The sequence below is a fragment of the Siphateles boraxobius genome, unplaced genomic scaffold (genome assembly GCF_051911475.1).
Source record: "Siphateles boraxobius isolate OS27281-9 unplaced genomic scaffold, OSU_SipBor_1 13, whole genome shotgun sequence".
NCBI lineage: Eukaryota > Metazoa > Chordata > Actinopteri > Cypriniformes > Leuciscidae > Siphateles > Siphateles boraxobius.
The window spans coordinates 22,435,790-22,452,164 of record NW_027508733.1 but is presented as its reverse complement, the minus strand read 5'-3'; the positions used below and the strand labels follow the sequence as shown (position 1 = coordinate 22,452,164).

General features: G+C 39.3%; 2 protein-coding genes across 3 annotated transcripts in view; one reads left to right on the top strand and one right to left on the bottom strand.

Annotated features, from left to right (window-relative positions):
• LOC143736071 (uncharacterized) overlaps positions 1 to 16,375 on the bottom strand; it is a 795,401-nt gene that overhangs the window by 1,099 nt on the left and 777,927 nt on the right. The gene's annotated exons all lie outside the window — the stretch shown is intronic.
• The window catches only part of ap3d1 (adaptor related protein complex 3 subunit delta 1), a 33,640-nt gene that overhangs the window by 12,699 nt on the left and 4,566 nt on the right, over positions 1 to 16,375 (top strand). The window contains exons 11-30 of one of the 2 annotated variants that reach the window (XM_077226601.1): positions 793 to 841; positions 2,559 to 2,704; positions 3,651 to 3,799; positions 4,928 to 5,158; positions 5,235 to 5,466; positions 6,521 to 6,666; positions 6,741 to 6,882; positions 6,973 to 7,044; positions 7,243 to 7,315; positions 7,407 to 7,603; positions 7,686 to 7,759; positions 10,812 to 10,974; positions 11,070 to 11,201; positions 12,323 to 12,376; positions 13,089 to 13,190; positions 13,774 to 13,941; positions 14,041 to 14,088; positions 15,424 to 15,613; positions 15,687 to 15,775; positions 15,878 to 15,963. In XM_077226601.1, coding sequence (XP_077082716.1) covers positions 793 to 841; positions 2,559 to 2,704; positions 3,651 to 3,799; positions 4,928 to 5,158; positions 5,235 to 5,466; positions 6,521 to 6,666; positions 6,741 to 6,882; positions 6,973 to 7,044; positions 7,243 to 7,315; positions 7,407 to 7,603; positions 7,686 to 7,759; positions 10,812 to 10,974; positions 11,070 to 11,201; positions 12,323 to 12,376; positions 13,089 to 13,190; positions 13,774 to 13,941; positions 14,041 to 14,088; positions 15,424 to 15,613; positions 15,687 to 15,775; positions 15,878 to 15,963 — 2,543 coding nt within the window. The remainder of the gene's footprint in view (positions 1 to 792; positions 842 to 2,558; positions 2,705 to 3,650; positions 3,800 to 4,927; positions 5,159 to 5,234; positions 5,467 to 6,520; positions 6,667 to 6,740; positions 6,883 to 6,972; positions 7,045 to 7,242; positions 7,316 to 7,406; positions 7,604 to 7,685; positions 7,760 to 10,811; positions 10,975 to 11,069; positions 11,202 to 12,322; positions 12,377 to 13,088; positions 13,191 to 13,773; positions 13,942 to 14,040; positions 14,089 to 15,423; positions 15,614 to 15,686; positions 15,776 to 15,877; positions 15,964 to 16,375) is intronic. The other variant, XM_077226602.1, reaches the window with a different exon arrangement.

Sequence of the window (16,375 nt, the reverse complement as noted above, 5' to 3'; positions counted from 1 at the left end):
TTTTTATAGTTCTCGTTCTTGGTGTGAACAGGCCTTTATACTTGACATTGCATTAGTAGTGTGTTAATTCGTCAAAGCCCAATATGGAGATGCTATAGAAACAAGAATGTGTTGATAAAATCATATAGCGATATATCACAATTAAGATATTACATTGATACTTCATGTCCTTGGATGAATATTCTTTTTTTTGTCTCCATTCATATATTTTCCTACTGTTCAATTAATGAAGAAAAAAAAGAAGCAGGTTATCTAAAGCAGAAACATATTAAAGTATTATTCTTTTTTTGTGAATTGGATAAATATTAGATGTCAAATCCAGGTTCTCAAATTTTATTTAATTAATAAAATATTTCAAATACATATAAATGTATGGAATTTGATAAATATTTAGTAGTATATGTGCTTTTATATATTTTCCAATTAATGATAACCCAGGTCATCTAACGCATGAATTAATATTATTGTTATAATTTAATTTTTTTAATCGAGCAAATATTGGACATACAATTTAATACATTTTGGTATTTGCTAAATGAATGAATGAATAATTGTCAATTATATTATATATTGGCCACCTCAGTCTCTAGATATCAGCATTCAGCCGTTGCAAAACCTGGTCGACCACTACTGATTTTTATAGAGTATAAGTGGATTGCCAAGAAGCACTTGACCCATCTGAAGTTGGCTTTCTCTTTGGTGTTGATGTAAGATGGTGTGGAAAGGTTTTTAACATGGTAGTAATGCCTTTTGTCTCTCCTTCTGTTTTCCCTTTCTCTCTCCGCTCCACAGCTCTGTGTGCAGAAACTGCGAATCCTGATTGAAGACTCGGACCAGAACTGTGAGCCTTCTGTCAATGCCTGCAGTGTGTCATTCTCTCATTGTCTGTGTGTTTCTGAGTCCCCCCTCTGGCCCTGTAGATGGAGTACATGTAGATCTCCATCTCGGATAACTCGAAGACACCTCAGTGCTACAATAGGGAATTGGCAAGAGTCATTTGTAACTTTTTAGCTTGAGGAACTTAAAGACAAAGTTTCTCCGAAAAGCAGTAATATTGTTTAATATTTCATTAAGTAATCTGAATTATCTTGCAGGAGTTCGAGTTATCGGTGTCCCAGTGATGCCGGCCGTAGAGTAGCTCAGTGAATCCTGGACTGCCATGTTTTGTTTCTCAAAACCCGCTGAGTTTCCTCACAGGGCCATTTGATATTTACTTCCAGCTGAATGTTTTGGCATTCTGTCAATCCTGAAGCCCCTTGTGTTCCTTAAATACATCAGTATATTTTGTACATTTTGTTTTGGCATCAACAAGGCAAAACAGTAGAGGACCTGCCCACTGTCCTAATGGCCCAAGACTACAGAACTGTGGCTCTAACTGTCTTGCATCTATATTTAGTCTATTTTATTTTATGGGCATTTAAAACATTGGTTGCTTTATATCAAATATACATTTAATTTGTTATGCATATTGCACTTAACTGCTAAAAATCAAGCAGAGTAAAACAAAACTGAAGTCCGTTTGTGTTCTTGTGGGGGTGAGTGTTCCTGGGTGTGTGCGTGTGTTTGTTGTCCTTTGTGTTTGTGTTTTCTTTTCCCATTGTCTTTTTTTCTTCTTCTCCATGTAGATTTACATATTTGGATTTTAAAGTAGTAAATGGCTAGAATGGTATCAGTTCTAAAATAATGGACATCTTAGCAGAAGGCTTCAGACTGCAGTCGTCATGAAATGATAGTTCACCCTATCTGTTGACTTCACTTTATTGTGAACCATTCTTCCATGCGATTTTCTCAATCTTCCGGTGAAACCATACATCGGTGGTGATGTATGTCGAACTTCTCCAATCAATTAGTCTATTCAAACTCCGGCCCTTTCTTACAATCAAACGCAAGCTTGCATTTAGGGTACGTTTACACAGCAACAAAATGCTTAAAACGTAGAGAAGTTTTACTTTGAGTTTTCCGAGCACAGATGACGATACCATTGTCAAAACGATCCCCATTCACATGGATCCGCGAAAACGACTTAAAAAGCTGTATTCTGCTGCCAGGCCATTAGATGCAGATGAAACGCTGTAGATTGAACACGTAATACACGTGCATGACGTCATTGTTTTCAGAGATTGGCGTTTTTGTGGTTTACACGGAAACCGCTTTCAAAAACTTGCACTTTGAAACCCGTTTTCAAAAGTTTGCATTTTCAGGCACCCAAAACGTCGTTGTAATGTAAATGAACGGCCAAAACGCATAAAGCTTTTGGTTGAAAACAGTGTTGTGTAAACAGCCCCTCAGATCCGCCTTCATCCAGTCAACAAACCGATGGATAGAACCAAGTCCCATCCTACATTTTTTAAATCTTTTCAATAATCCGTTTTACTCGGATGTGTCTCAATATGGAAGAAAAATGTCTGTCGCTACTTCCATTACATGGCGACTTTAAAAGTCTAAATAGAAGAGCTTAGCTAAACGACAATTAGCATAAATGCAATTTAGCTGTAGTTAGAGAACAGAGACACTACGCATCATTGCAAGAGTCACTTAGGCACTGTGGTGTTTTGCAGTGAAGTACTTGGGTCTTCTGGCCATGTCCAAGATTCTGAAGACACACCCAAAGTCCGTTCAGTCGCACAAGGACTTGATCCTTCAGTGTTTGGACGACAAAGATGAGTCTATCCGCCTGAGAGCCCTGGATCTGCTCTACGGCATGGTGTGTATGACATTTTGTTTGTTTACGTTCATCTAACTCAGGGGTGCCCAATCCTCTTCCTGGAGATCTACCTACCTGCAGTTCAGATCCAACCCTGTTCCAGCACACCTGTCTCTAATGATCAAGTGCTCCTGAAGATCTTTGTTAGCTGGTCCAGTTGCGTTTGATCAGGGTCTCTGATCTTTACAGGAAGGTAGATCTTCAGGAACAGGATTGGGCACCCCTGCTCTAAGGGTACTTTTACACTGGCAGTTTAGTTTGGAATGTGGCACAGTTAGCATAAAAAATCGCTAATGTGAAAGCTATCGTGCGGACCCAGGTGCGCACTGGGGTACCGAACCCTAGACTACCTGGAGGAGGTGGTCTGAGTTCGGTTGTACTCAAACTGTGCCGCGGTTCGCGTGAATGTGAATGTGAATGTGTGGGTGCCCACTTGTTCAGGAAGTAAAGTAACCTGCGCATGCGTTTTAAATGATTTATGATGGATTTAGTTAAAACGCATGTAAGGGATGATAGTGTTGATGATTTACCTTGGATACGAGCAAGAGTGAGCCTGCAGTGTATTCGCGCATAGCGTGTGGAATCAGGGCAACAAATTTGGAAATCCACTGTCTCCTTAAAAGAGTCGGTTTGCAAGCAGTAGAAAGCCACCTTATGTGACACGCACACAGTAAAGCTGTTGTTCACTCAGCTGTACCCATAATAGCACAAAATTAATTAAAAAAAACACAATACATTGATCCGCATTGTTTTCTATCATGCGCCGTGCACGTTTGTGATGACGTAAGATGCACGCAAACGCACCAGGGTTCGATAGAATCAAATTGAGTGTGAAACCAGACCAAATGCCTTGGGCTCGGACCGCTGCAAACGAGCCCAGTGTGAAAGCACCCGAAGTCATGTTGTGAAGACCTAAAATATAACAAGTTTGATTAAATGTGGCTAGGTCTCTAAGAAGAACCTGATGGAGATTGTGAAGAAGCTCATGCTGCATGTGGACAAAGCAGAAGGCACCACTTACCGAGATGAGTTGCTCACCAAGATCATCGACATCTGCAGCCAGAGCAACTACCAGTATATCACAAACTTTGAATGGTAAGACTAAACAGCCAATGACACACCAAGGCCGCATTTACATTGCATGGTTCAAGTGACCCAATTCCGATCCCCCCCTCCCATGTGACCCACGACATGTAAGCAGGAAAAAAAGCACATGGATTCCGATATTCTCAGATCGGTTTCAGGCCTCATTCACGTGGCAATAAATTTGATATGAATCAGATACGTGCATTTGTGTCATTTAGGCGGACAGATTGGATATTTCCGTTATTTCGAGTTGTACGCCATTGAAAAATGGACAGTGGCGAATGACGTCAAAGCGGTTTACCGCTATACCGCGGGAATTTCTTGCTTTTCAACCGCAGTAAAAAAAAATCCATACCGTCCCAGTCTTAGCGTAAAGCTTGTATTATCATTTCATCTGCATCCATTGCAAATCACACCATTTTTACTTACTTTTTGGCCTAAGCTTTTCCGGGTCAGTACGTCTACCGTGGGTTGTTTTGCCAAGTGTATAGTGCAAATGTAGATCTGTCGGATCTAGTCAACAAATCGGAATTGGGCATCAAGACCTGCAGTGTAAATGCGGCTTACTGAAATGCTTTTATATTGTTTTTCTATGTAAACATCAGCAAAACAGATCTCTTTGACTATTTTACTCATGCCTCACATTTTTTACTGTCTTGCGCATGATGTTGCATTCTAAAAATGTGCCACTCAAGTTAAAATAAGTTCAATTTAAAAAGATTTTTTTTAAAAAGATCCCTCGAGCTTTTCCCATCATTACAGTGCTCTGGGTCTCGTGTTTTTAAATGCAAATACACATTCTCTGTGAACCAGCCCTTAAACTATTGCAGAGACCGTCACATTTTTTCGTGAATTGAATAAGTGGACATGTTGAATCAATGCCTCGAATCTTGTTTAACTTATAAAATATATGATACATGTAAATGTATACAATTTGATTAATTTTGGACCTTGCATTTTTCCCCCATTCCACTACCCCGGTGTCTCACATTTTTAAACAAAATACACATTCTGTACGAACAAGTAGTCCCAAGATCTTGCATTCCAAGTCCCCCCATTCTACTGCCCTCAGTCTCGCGTTGTACAAATATGTTAGTAGTAATGTAGATACAAAGTCACAGCCTATCTGTCTTCCAGGTACATCAGTATCCTGGTAGAACTGACTCGTCTGGAAGGCACAAGGCACGGCCACCTAATCGCCTCTCAGATGCTGGACGTAGCCATCCGCGTCAAAGCCATCCGGGGCTTCGCCGTGGCTCAGATGGCCACTCTGCTGGACAACGCACACCTGCTGACCGGCAACACACAGCGCAATGGCATCTGCGAGGTTCTCTACGCCGCTGCATGGATCTGCGGGGAGTTCTCAGAGTACGTGGTGACAATCTGGAAAGGTTCAAGATTCAAACATATTAACAAAATGCTAACGTTTAACCTTTCCTCTCAGGCATCTGGAGGACCCCATGCAGACCTTGGAGGCCATGCTGAGACCCAAAGTGGCCACCCTGCCCGGTCACATCCAGGCGGTGTACGTACAAAATGCTGCCAAGCTGTTCGCGACCGTGCTGCAGAAGCACGAAGGGGAGACCGACAGCCAGGCAGCGCAGGAGACCAGCCAGCTGCTTATAGAAAGACTGCCGCTGTTCGTCCAGAGTGCAAACCTGGAAGTGCAGGAGAGGGTGAGGAATTCAGCATGTACACCCAAATCTCAAAATCCAATCAACAACCGATGAAGAGAACCAAGGCCCCACCCTTCATTTTTGTTTTCTGATAATCTGTTACATTCAGATGTATGTCACAATATGAAAGAAAAGAGCTGGTGATAAGTCAGCATGAAACTGAAATTGCGATAGTCTTTTCCTCCCTATTGTGACATATATCAGAGTGAAACGGCTTCGCAAGGGAAAAAATGCTGGGAGGGATTTGATTTTGTCTATTGGGAATTGATTGGGTGGTTGTGGTTTGCTATCGGATGATTTCATGTGAGGGACAGGCTGCCCTGCATCATCAGAGAAGAGATGTCACTGCAAGAGGGAGGGGAAGTTATTTTGATGAATGATGACCAAATCTAAGAAGGCTAAGGTGTGCTAAAACATGCTAGCATTGTCTAAACATGCTAGCAACCTATTAGCAACATTCTAAAATGTTGGAAACATGCCAAAAAAGCTAGAAACATGAGCAATATTGAGTCATTTTAGAAATGTGTTAAAGCATGCAAGCAACATGCTCAAGTCATGCAAGCGATGTTAAAACATGAATAATTAGTACAACATGTTAGCAATGTGATAAACATGATTAATCTGTTAAATATGTAAAAAACAAGCTAACAGTGCTGATGTGGATTATTGGGCATGTGAAGAATGTTTAAAGTGGTCTGATGCTGTGTAATGTGGTTTTGGGGGGGGTTAATGGGGTCTGAAAAGTTCTGATATGGTCTATTTGAGTCTTAATTGCTCTGTCTGATGTTTAAACCAACATTAAATTTGATCTAGTTTGAGTATTGTGCTTTAGCTTAGCAACGTGCTAATGTCAAAATCCACTGGAGTCAATTGTGAGTGAGCAAAATGCTGTTCATGGGTAGCAATTCCGATAATGCGACCTTGAAACTGAGTTGCGTGTACACACTGTGATATTGACATAATGCCACTAAGCATTGCAAGTAAACAATATGACGTCATTGCTTGAGTCATTTCACACAGATACTGCAACATTAACCGTGTTGTTCCTCCACAGGCGTCCTGCATCCTCCAGCTGGTGAAGTACATCCAGAAGCTACAGCAGAAGAATGTGGAGGTGGCCGACGAAGTGACGGCTCTCTTTGCCGGAGAGCTCAACCCCGTGGCCCCCAAGGCCCAGAAGAAAGTGCCTATACCAGAAGGGTGAGGCTTTATTGAGTGTATCGCAAGGGAATCAACAGGAAAAGATCTTACAACTGTTGTTTTTCCGCCTTCAGTCTGGATTTGGACGCCTGGATCAATGAGCCTCCGTCAGAGAGCGAGTCTGAGGACGAGAAGCCCAAAGCGGTGTTCGCTAAAGAGGAACCCAAACATTCCAGATCAAGACACACTGAGGTGGACGAGAAAGAGTTGGCCAGGGTAAGTGCATGCAGTCTGTCAGACCTTCAGAAAATGTAAAAACATTGTTGTCCTAACTGTACCTAAATAAACTTGCCTGATTTTAAACAGAGGAGGGAAGTCAGGAAGCAGGAACAGGCCAACAACCCGTTCTACATCAAGGCCTCGCCATCATCTCAGAAGGTACGCAGTCAGATCATTTCTGCGGTCGTGATTTCAACAAACGAGACTTTGTTTACATCATGCTGTTTCGAACCTTGAAACATTTCAAAAATCAAAGCGTTCGCCACTAGACGCTTTGATCTAGTTAAATTGATTCAGAACTCCAAAAAGCTTTGTTTCTCCCATCACTACTTCCTTGAACTTTTTCCACAATTGCAGGTGTTCGACGCACCAGGTGTAGAACACATTCCGGTGGTGCAGATCGACCTTAGTGTGCCTCTTAAAGTCCCAGGTGAGCAAATCTACAACGCTTAACGTTTAATTTGCTTCAGCAGACCAAATAAAAACCACTCTTTCATCTCATTGTCCTGCGTTTGGTCCAGGGATGCCCATGTCCGACCAGTACGTGAAGCTGGAGGAGGAGCGCCGGCAGAAGGACAAGGCGGATAAGAAGAAGAAGGATAAAAAGAAAAAGCGGGAGAAGCGAGGGAAAGGGAGGAAGGCGGATTCGGGTCCCGAGAGCGAGGAAGACATCACGCCCGCTCAACAAGTTGACATAGTCACAGAGGAAATGCCAGAGGTTGGCAGCTGTCACTTTGGAGTGCTTAAAACTGTTATCCCCAAAACTATCCGTAGTTATGTTGGTGTGTCTCTGTTCCCAGAATGCATTACCGAGTGACGATGACGATAAAGATCCCAATGATCCTCATAAAGCTCTGGACATCGATCTAGACAAGTATGTATCACATTGTCACCATATACAGTTCATATATGCGCTACAAGTAGGGATGCACCAAAATAAAAAAAATTTACTTAACCAGAAATGAAGGTGTTCATTAAGCCAAAAACCCAATATTTGGCCAATTGAACTCTTTATGCTGCTCAGAGCTGTTCAGAGTCGTAGTAAATTTATATTTCTGATATTTCAGCCAAACTAATTTTTTAAATGGCTACTCTAGCATCATTTTTGGTCATGGTGAAGTGCATCCACACTGCTGACATGTTTACCTGATGTAGTTGTGAACGTGAAATTAGACGCTGACATGGTCAAATCAGACAAGCAGTAATTTAACATCACTATCTTTGTTTTAATCCAAATTTGTGAATTTAACTTATGCACAAAATTGGTATATCGCATAAAACATTTGCGAATAACATCACTGTTTCAATCCCATATGTTCAAGAGAACAAAATTGTCTTTTGGGACAAATGGGAAATTAGGGAAAAATATCTATAATAAAAATGGGAGTTGCTGCAATCTCCAGCTTCCCATAGGCTCTTTTTTCATACACTATACATTATTTGCGCCTCAGAGCTCGCAAATGAAACGCAGAATCATGCAATCTTGCGTTTGGATGCCTGGTGTTTGGGAACGCAGTCATGTGAGACACTTCTGTGACGTCATTATACCAAATCATTCTGACGACAGACATTGGCTCAGGCATTTCAGAATGACCAAACTGACATTTGAGATGCCGTGCAATGAAACTGATTCGCTGGTTAGTCCTTCCACTGTTGAGACAGCCATGTGAGTTTTATCCAATCACATCAGCTGTTGAGGCAAAGTCACATGAGTTTTATCCAATCACATCCACTGTTGAGGCAAAGTCACATGAGTTTTATCCAGTCACATCCACTGTTGAGGCAAAGTCACATGAGTTTTATCCAATCACATCCACTGTTGAGACAAAGTCACATGAGTTTTATCCAGTCACATCCACTGTTGAGGCAAAGTCACATGAGTTTTATCCAGTCACATCTACAGGGAAAAGTCACGTAATTTTTTTTTTGTTGTTGTCGCGCATCAAGGAATTTATTTGATAAATGCGTTTCCATCAAAGTTTCATATTATGTCTCAATTGAAAATTGAGCGCATACATTTTTTGTATGACCATTTTTAGAATTTATGTATGTCTTGGCATTTCCATCCAGCGATTTTTAATTAATTTATTTTTATAAATGCAATATCACAAAATTCGCTTAAATAGGTGGATGGAAAAATAACTATGATTTTGCCCCCCACCCCCCACTTATCTAATTTTTTCCCCCTCAATTTTGGTGCATCGCTAGCTAGCTACACATGTTAAACTCTTATTTCCTTGTTATCCAATTAAGGAATTCTCATTGATTTGTCTCGATTGTTTGGTACAAGACACTCTTAGTCTGAGGATATTAATTCCAATTTAATTTTCAGTATAAATGTCCTTCTAGTTATTTTCAGTTTCATGCTTCTCTCTCCACTGTCATTCATTTAAACCACCTTTAGCAGATGCTGATTGATGAGTCCAGAATCTCTGTTCATACAGATGTGAAACAACTCTAGTTGTCTTTTGCATCTGTTGGGGTTTCCGTGTTCTGGTATCAAAGAACTTTCTCCAGTTCTCCTGTTTCTTCTCCACACTCTCACACACGCTGCTCTCTCTATCTCTCTCTCCCTCATGCACGCACGCATCTGCCCTCCTGAAAGTCTGCTATCTGGTAGTAGCTCAAGGTGAGTTCTTCCTGTGGTCACATGACCCAATGGAATCCACTGCCCAACTACCAACACCCGGTGCTCCTTTTTTCCTGGCAATTGCAGTATGTCACTGCTGGAGTGTTAATATTTATTAAGAATGCATCATGCATGACTGATCAGCTCACCTGCTAGTTGGGTTTTGGCTGTGGTCAAAATGCTATAACTTGTTCACTTCCATTTCAAAAGTTTGGGGTCAGTAAGATTGTTTTGTTATTGTGGTTCTTCTGCTCACCAAGGCTGCATTTATTTGATTTTAAAAAAACAAACAGTAATACTGTGAAATATGTTTGCAATTTAAAATAACTCTTTTCTATTTGAATACAATTTATTCCTGTGATGCAAAGCTAATTTTTTAACCAGCCATTACTGCAGTTTGCACCGTCACATGACATTTCAGAAATCAGTTTAATTTGCTGCTCGAAAATTTCTTACTTTTATCAATGTTGAAAACCATTGTGCTTCATATTTTTTTATGATAAACATGACACATTTTTTCAGTATTCTTTGTATGCATTCTTGCTGAATAGAAGTATGAATTCATAAAAATGAAACCAATTCTCCCCAAACTTTTGAACGGTAGTGTAAGTACATGCCAGCGTTGACAACCTTGCCTGGCTTCAATTTTTCTCTTGAAACTTGAGCGCAGGTTTAAAACCTCTCCTGTTTTTAGCTTTATTGTGTAGGAAAATGAATCATGCTTTAAAGGCTTCTTTACACCAAATCTGAAAATCTGACTCAAAACAAATGCACCGCATGATTTTGAACGAAGCAAAGCAAGCCCATTCACAGTCAAAAATATTGCAATTCAATTATTTGTCTTTTGTGGTGTTTGGAGGCTAAGTCAGTTTTTGTTATTTTCTTGCTTTAATTTGTTTAGTTTTGTTTGTTTTTGTTTTTAGTATGTTTTTTTATTTTTTATTTGTTTGACTGGTTCAATCGACTAATGAGTTTGAATTTGGGAGTGTTTTGACCGACTGCAACAACACGCAACCTAATTTATTTTGCCTATGCACACTAAAACCATATTTTGTTCATATTTGTATAGAAATGCAGAAGTTAAACAAATTAAAATCAATCAGTTAGTTGAAGAAATATACTTTTTTTGTGGGACTTTGTCACATCAGACTTGTTGCAAACAGGCCTTTAGACTTTTGACCCATATATCGAATAAGCTGAATTATTTGCTTCCATGTGACTGTCCCTCTTATCTCTCTCGCTCACTGTCTCCTTTTCTTTCTGTCCATCTAATCTCCTTTTCTCTTATTCTTTCCAGGCCGCTTGCAGACAGCGAGAAGCTTCCCGTGAGGACCCACCGTCCAGAGGTGCTGAAGAGCCCTGCAGAGGACCGAGAGAACGAGAGCATCCCACAGGAGTCCAAGAAGAAGAGCAGTAAGGAGAAGAAAGAGAAGAAGAAAGACAAAGAGAAGGAAAGGAAGGTGAGATGTTCGGAGAGCTTAAACGCAGATAGTGCATTTCAGCAATACGAGTGCTGTTGCATAACATTAGTTTCATAAATATGATGATGATGTAGAGGAGCAAAGAGGAAAAGAAGAAAAAGAAGAAACGCAAAGAAGTGGAGGAGGAGCTGATGGAGTCCCAGCCAGAGGAGGCCGTCCAATCAGAGGACACTAAAGAGATGGCAGCCCCGCCCATATCTGCTGAGGTATGATTGTTTTTGAATGAATAGTTAAGTTTTATGATACAAAAGCTTGTCTTATACCCTCCTTATCTCTAACTCTCTGTATTTGCTTTATTTAAACCGCTTTGAAATATTCCATTACTTTGTTGAAACTTAAATTGGGCTGCCACAAGAGTCATTGACAATTACGTTGCCTGGGATGCATTATAAAGACATCATGTCATTTAGTGAATTAAAATATTCACTTATTTAAATTAAGGATACAAGATATATCGGTCACCATATTGGTATCGGACGATATATGTTCATATTTAATGTTATCGTTATCGGGGGGAAAATGTGGCCGATATATTAAAGCCGCTAAATAATCTATTATTTCCTTCAGCTGAGACGCTTAATATGCACTGTTCACCATGATGGTTTTGAATTGCTTGAAATATGATTGGAATCACTTAAAATAAGAAAAATACAGTTAAGTGCAAAATGAGCAGTGCAAGTCTGTCATATAAGCGACACAAAATTATAATGAGAACGTCATTATAATTCTGTGCTTGTGACATGGCTTTTAATGGTGAGACTTTTGTTTTTATAATCAGGCTCTCAAAAATTATATAAAAATTCGGATTTAAATTTTATCGGTTATCTGCTTTCAAAGATAAAGAATTATCCGTATCGGTCAGTTTTTATATCGGTTTGTACCTAATTTATATTTTAGTATAAAAAAAAACTATTATTAATATTATTAGGTTTCTTTAATGTATATTTTGCAGTATTGACCTTAACAATGAATTGATTGTTCATTTTAGTTATAATCATGACTATTAACCACTATGAAAATTGCTATCAAAAGGGAGGGTAGTGTAAATCAAAATGGTTTTGCCTAAATGAAAACAAATGATGTCCACATTTTGCTTAATACAATTCCAAATTCATAAATTAATTGAATAGTAATAATAGAAATAGAAATTAATATAATAGAAATTTGATATGTAAAGTGGACACACATATTGAAGTGTCCATAACAAACATGATGATGGAATATATGCTTACTTTGTTTTCTGAGGTTGTCAGAGCGTTTGTTTGGGGTTCTGTTGGAGTCAAACAGGATTCGACTCATTTTCCCCACCCTGCCTTTTCTGTTGTAGGCCTCGGATCTGGATTTCTGGCTCTCTAGCGCTCCTGTTCCCCCCGCCGCCCAGGTCCGGTCCCTCATGCTCTCTCCTCCCCCTCTGCTCATACCGCTGTCAGTCTGTCGTGTTGTTAATGAGCGTCTGTTTTGTATTTTCCCTCTGGACTCTCTCGTTTCTTGACTTCTCTTTGTCTCTCCCGTGTCTCTCTTCGCTGCTTTTCACAGGTCTCGCACATTTTTGGCTGTTTTTATATGCTTGTTTTAGTTTTGGATGCATGTGTGCACGTGTAGAGGTGTAAATGTGTCTTAATTACTGGTGTGGGAAACTTCTCCTGTATGATCGTGTCTGTATCATCATAAACTGTCAGGATTCTTGACAGTTCTTGCGGTTCCAGTCAAACAGCTCATATACACAAGTATTTGCTTCATGAATCAAATGAAGGTCACCTGAGACAGAATGGACTTGATGTTAACTTTTTTGTTGTTTTTTTTTTACCTGCTCAAACATCATAGTTCGGTGCTACCTAATGCAAACAGAGTGTTGACTTTAAAAGCGAAAAAACAAAACCATCACTTTCTCACTGCAGGTTCACCACTTTTTCACCATTTTCTCTGTGACGATCCAACTTCATCAAATCAACTTTCTTTCCCTTCTTAATCATGATATTGTTAATTCTGCATGATTCATAGTTTAGATGATCGTTCTTCAGTCTTTGTGGAAGGTTTTTTGTTCATGTTTTTTTAATGAATGTTAACACATTTTATTGGATGTTTGTTTACAGGAGGTGACGGCACCCTCTTCTACTGCTGCTGTCGACACGAGCTCTGCGGCTGCTGCAGAATCTGAGCCTGATGAGCCTAAAGACACAGAACCAGAGGACACGGTGGGTCTTGCGTAAATGTTTTATATAGAGAGAGAGAGAGAGAATTTTTTGTACAAGTTGTTTGACAAAACATTTCATAATGTGACACCCCCACCCCCACCCCACACACACACACACACACTTTCAATTCTTTTACTTCAATGAAAGGTTAGTTTTTGCAAATTTTTTGCATGAAAGATCAAAAGGATAAACAATGCAGTTATATTTTTTACAGCCATTTTTGATCATATTTACCAGGGGTTCCAATAATTCTGACCACAACTCTGCTGTAGACTTGAAATATAATTGTATTTATATTTAAAATCATTGACTTATCATTTGTTTTACATTGTACTGTCATTGCTGATTCAATTCAGTCATTTGCAATGCTTAATGGGATGAACAGGTCACATGACATGTTCCTTTGTCTTTTTTTTTTCTTGGTTTTCATGTACTTTTAGGCTACGAATGGCAGTAATGTTGTGATTTTATCTGGTTGGTTTAGATCAAGACTTTGTTGAAAAAATCCGACATCCCAGTACACTCCAAAATTATGCTCCATTGAAACCAGATTTAGCTAACTGTTTATTGCTTTCCTGTTTAGAAATCATCTAAACACAAGAAGAAGAAGCAGAAGAAAGAAAAGGAGGAGAAAGAGAAGAAAAAGAAGAAGCGGCACCACCACCACCACCACCATCATCGCCATCACAGTGACGGCGGCGGGGAGGATTCGGTGCAAAACGGCACTGTGGAGGACGAGGAGCCTTTGCCAGTCAGTATCCATCCTGCCAGCCAATCAGAGGAGGCCTCTCTGTGTCATTAAATGCCTTGTAAATGCACTTGTACTTATCCATCCTCCATCTCGTTTCAGCCCATGTCCAACTACTCTCTGCTGGCCGAGAACTCCTACATCAAGATGGTGAGTGTGATTTGGAGATGACTCAATCTATTTGTGTTCCCTGCACCAGCGTGAAGCTCAAGCCGTGATTTGAGATCCAATGATCCTGAGACACGGCTGTTGTTTTTATTAAAGTGACTCATTGCTTTAAGTGATTCCGGTCTCTAGTCTGAATGATGTATTGTCCCATGTGTCTCTGCATGCTTGTTTAAAGATGAGGGACAATGCTGATCAGGTAACCATAGAAACAGAACTACGGTTATTGCTACTAACTTGCTGTGATGCAGACTTTAGTTACAATAGACACCATATACAAACAAAAACAGAGGTTAAGAGGCCAGACCATGTTACACTGATATTTGTGAATTATACATTTTTTATATATAAATTAGTGCTGTCAAATTTATTTAATCGTGTCAAACATAAACGTTTGTAAATATATAATTAATGTGTATGTACATATACATACATACATGCATACATGCATGCATACATACATACATACACACACACACACTCATATATACGCTCTATTTTGTGTGTGTGTGTTATATTAGTATCAGTTTTATACAGTAGTCAACATTTGAAGTGGATCAAAAAAGTTGTATTAAGACAAGAACAGGTATTGTTCAAAATGGATGTATAACTTTAATGAAAGGGTTTGATCCACTTGAAATGTTGTCTACTGTATTTATTTGTAATATATTGTATAATTTAGTGCTGTCAGATTGACTATTTGCGATTAATCTCATCCAACATGAAAGTTTGAGAATACTTAGTGTATATACAAACAAACAAACACACACATCTCTCTATATATATATATATATATATATATATATATATATATATATACACACAGACAAACTTTTATCTTTGATGTGATAATAGATTTGGCAGCACTAATATATACATGTATATTTTATATAATTTAGTACTTTATGATATATGGATATATTTTTTGTTATATATATTCTTTTTTTTTACTTATACAATTTTTTAATTTTATACCATTATATAAATATATTTGTTATATTACCATATCCCTCACTGCCTTGTTTTCTTTTGTCAAATGAAATATGGCGTCTACTGTGACTAAAGTCTGTTGAGTGCTGTAAGACTGAGCAATCGCCTTTGAGCTCGGACTTGAAGCATCAGTTGTTAAGTTTTCCCTTGTTTTAGGTGATGATACCTAAGACATTTAACTCTTTTGATCAGATTTTTGGGCTTGATATACTCCTCCATTTCTTCTGGCCTTATTTAACCGCTGAGATCCAAGTGTTGCGTGTGTTGGCATGATCTGCGTGTTTTGGCATCTTTATCGTTTCCAAATGATAAATCTTCCCTTTTTCGCAGGTGTACGATATCCAGGGCAACCATCAGGATGAGAGCAAAGTTGTGGTGTCGGTCATCTTTGAGAACAAGAGCGACAGCTTCCTCAAGTCAATGGAGTTCAATGTGCTGGATTCCCTCAACTCCAAACTGCAGCGACCGGACGGAGCCGGACCTCACGATGGCCTCACTGTCCCCTTCCAACTGCCACCAGGTCAGAAGAGCGATACTCCTAAAAAGTGCCATTGACAAGGCGGATTTTACTCATGCATTTGGTCTTTTTCCAGGGGTTTCAAACGAGGCGCGCTTCGTTTTCTCAGTGCAGAGTATCGTCATGCCTCAGAAACTAAAGGGAACCCTCACCTTTATAGTAAAGGTAAGAAACTCCACTACACACATGAAAACATATACATTTCCATACGGTTCTAGTGCGAGTGTTAGTATTGTTCATGTGGGTATTGATTGTTCTCTTGCGTAGTCTGAAGAATCCTCCACTCACGAGAAACTGGACTTCAAACTGCACTTTACATGCACGTCATATCTGATCACCACTCCCTGCTACAGGTGAGGAACACCTTACCTTCAATACAGCACTATAAATACACATATGGAGTGCTCCTTTTATATATAATACAGCGACACACACATATATATATATATATATATATATATACATACATACATACATAAAATAAAGTAGGGGTGTGACGAGACGCTTATCTCACAAGAATGTTTGCACAATATTTTATAGAAATCCTCAATTACAAATTTCTTGACTGGAAAAATAGTCTGCTGGTGCATTATGAAACGTTTTAACTAATAATTGTAATGAATGTCATTTCATTTCTATTTTGAGTAGAACAAAGAGCATTATCAAATACACTGAAACAACAATATACAAGCACTGTAAAAGGTTGACACAAACTCAACTGACTGGCTTTTCTCCTGTATGATTTCCCATGAGTCTCTTCAGATC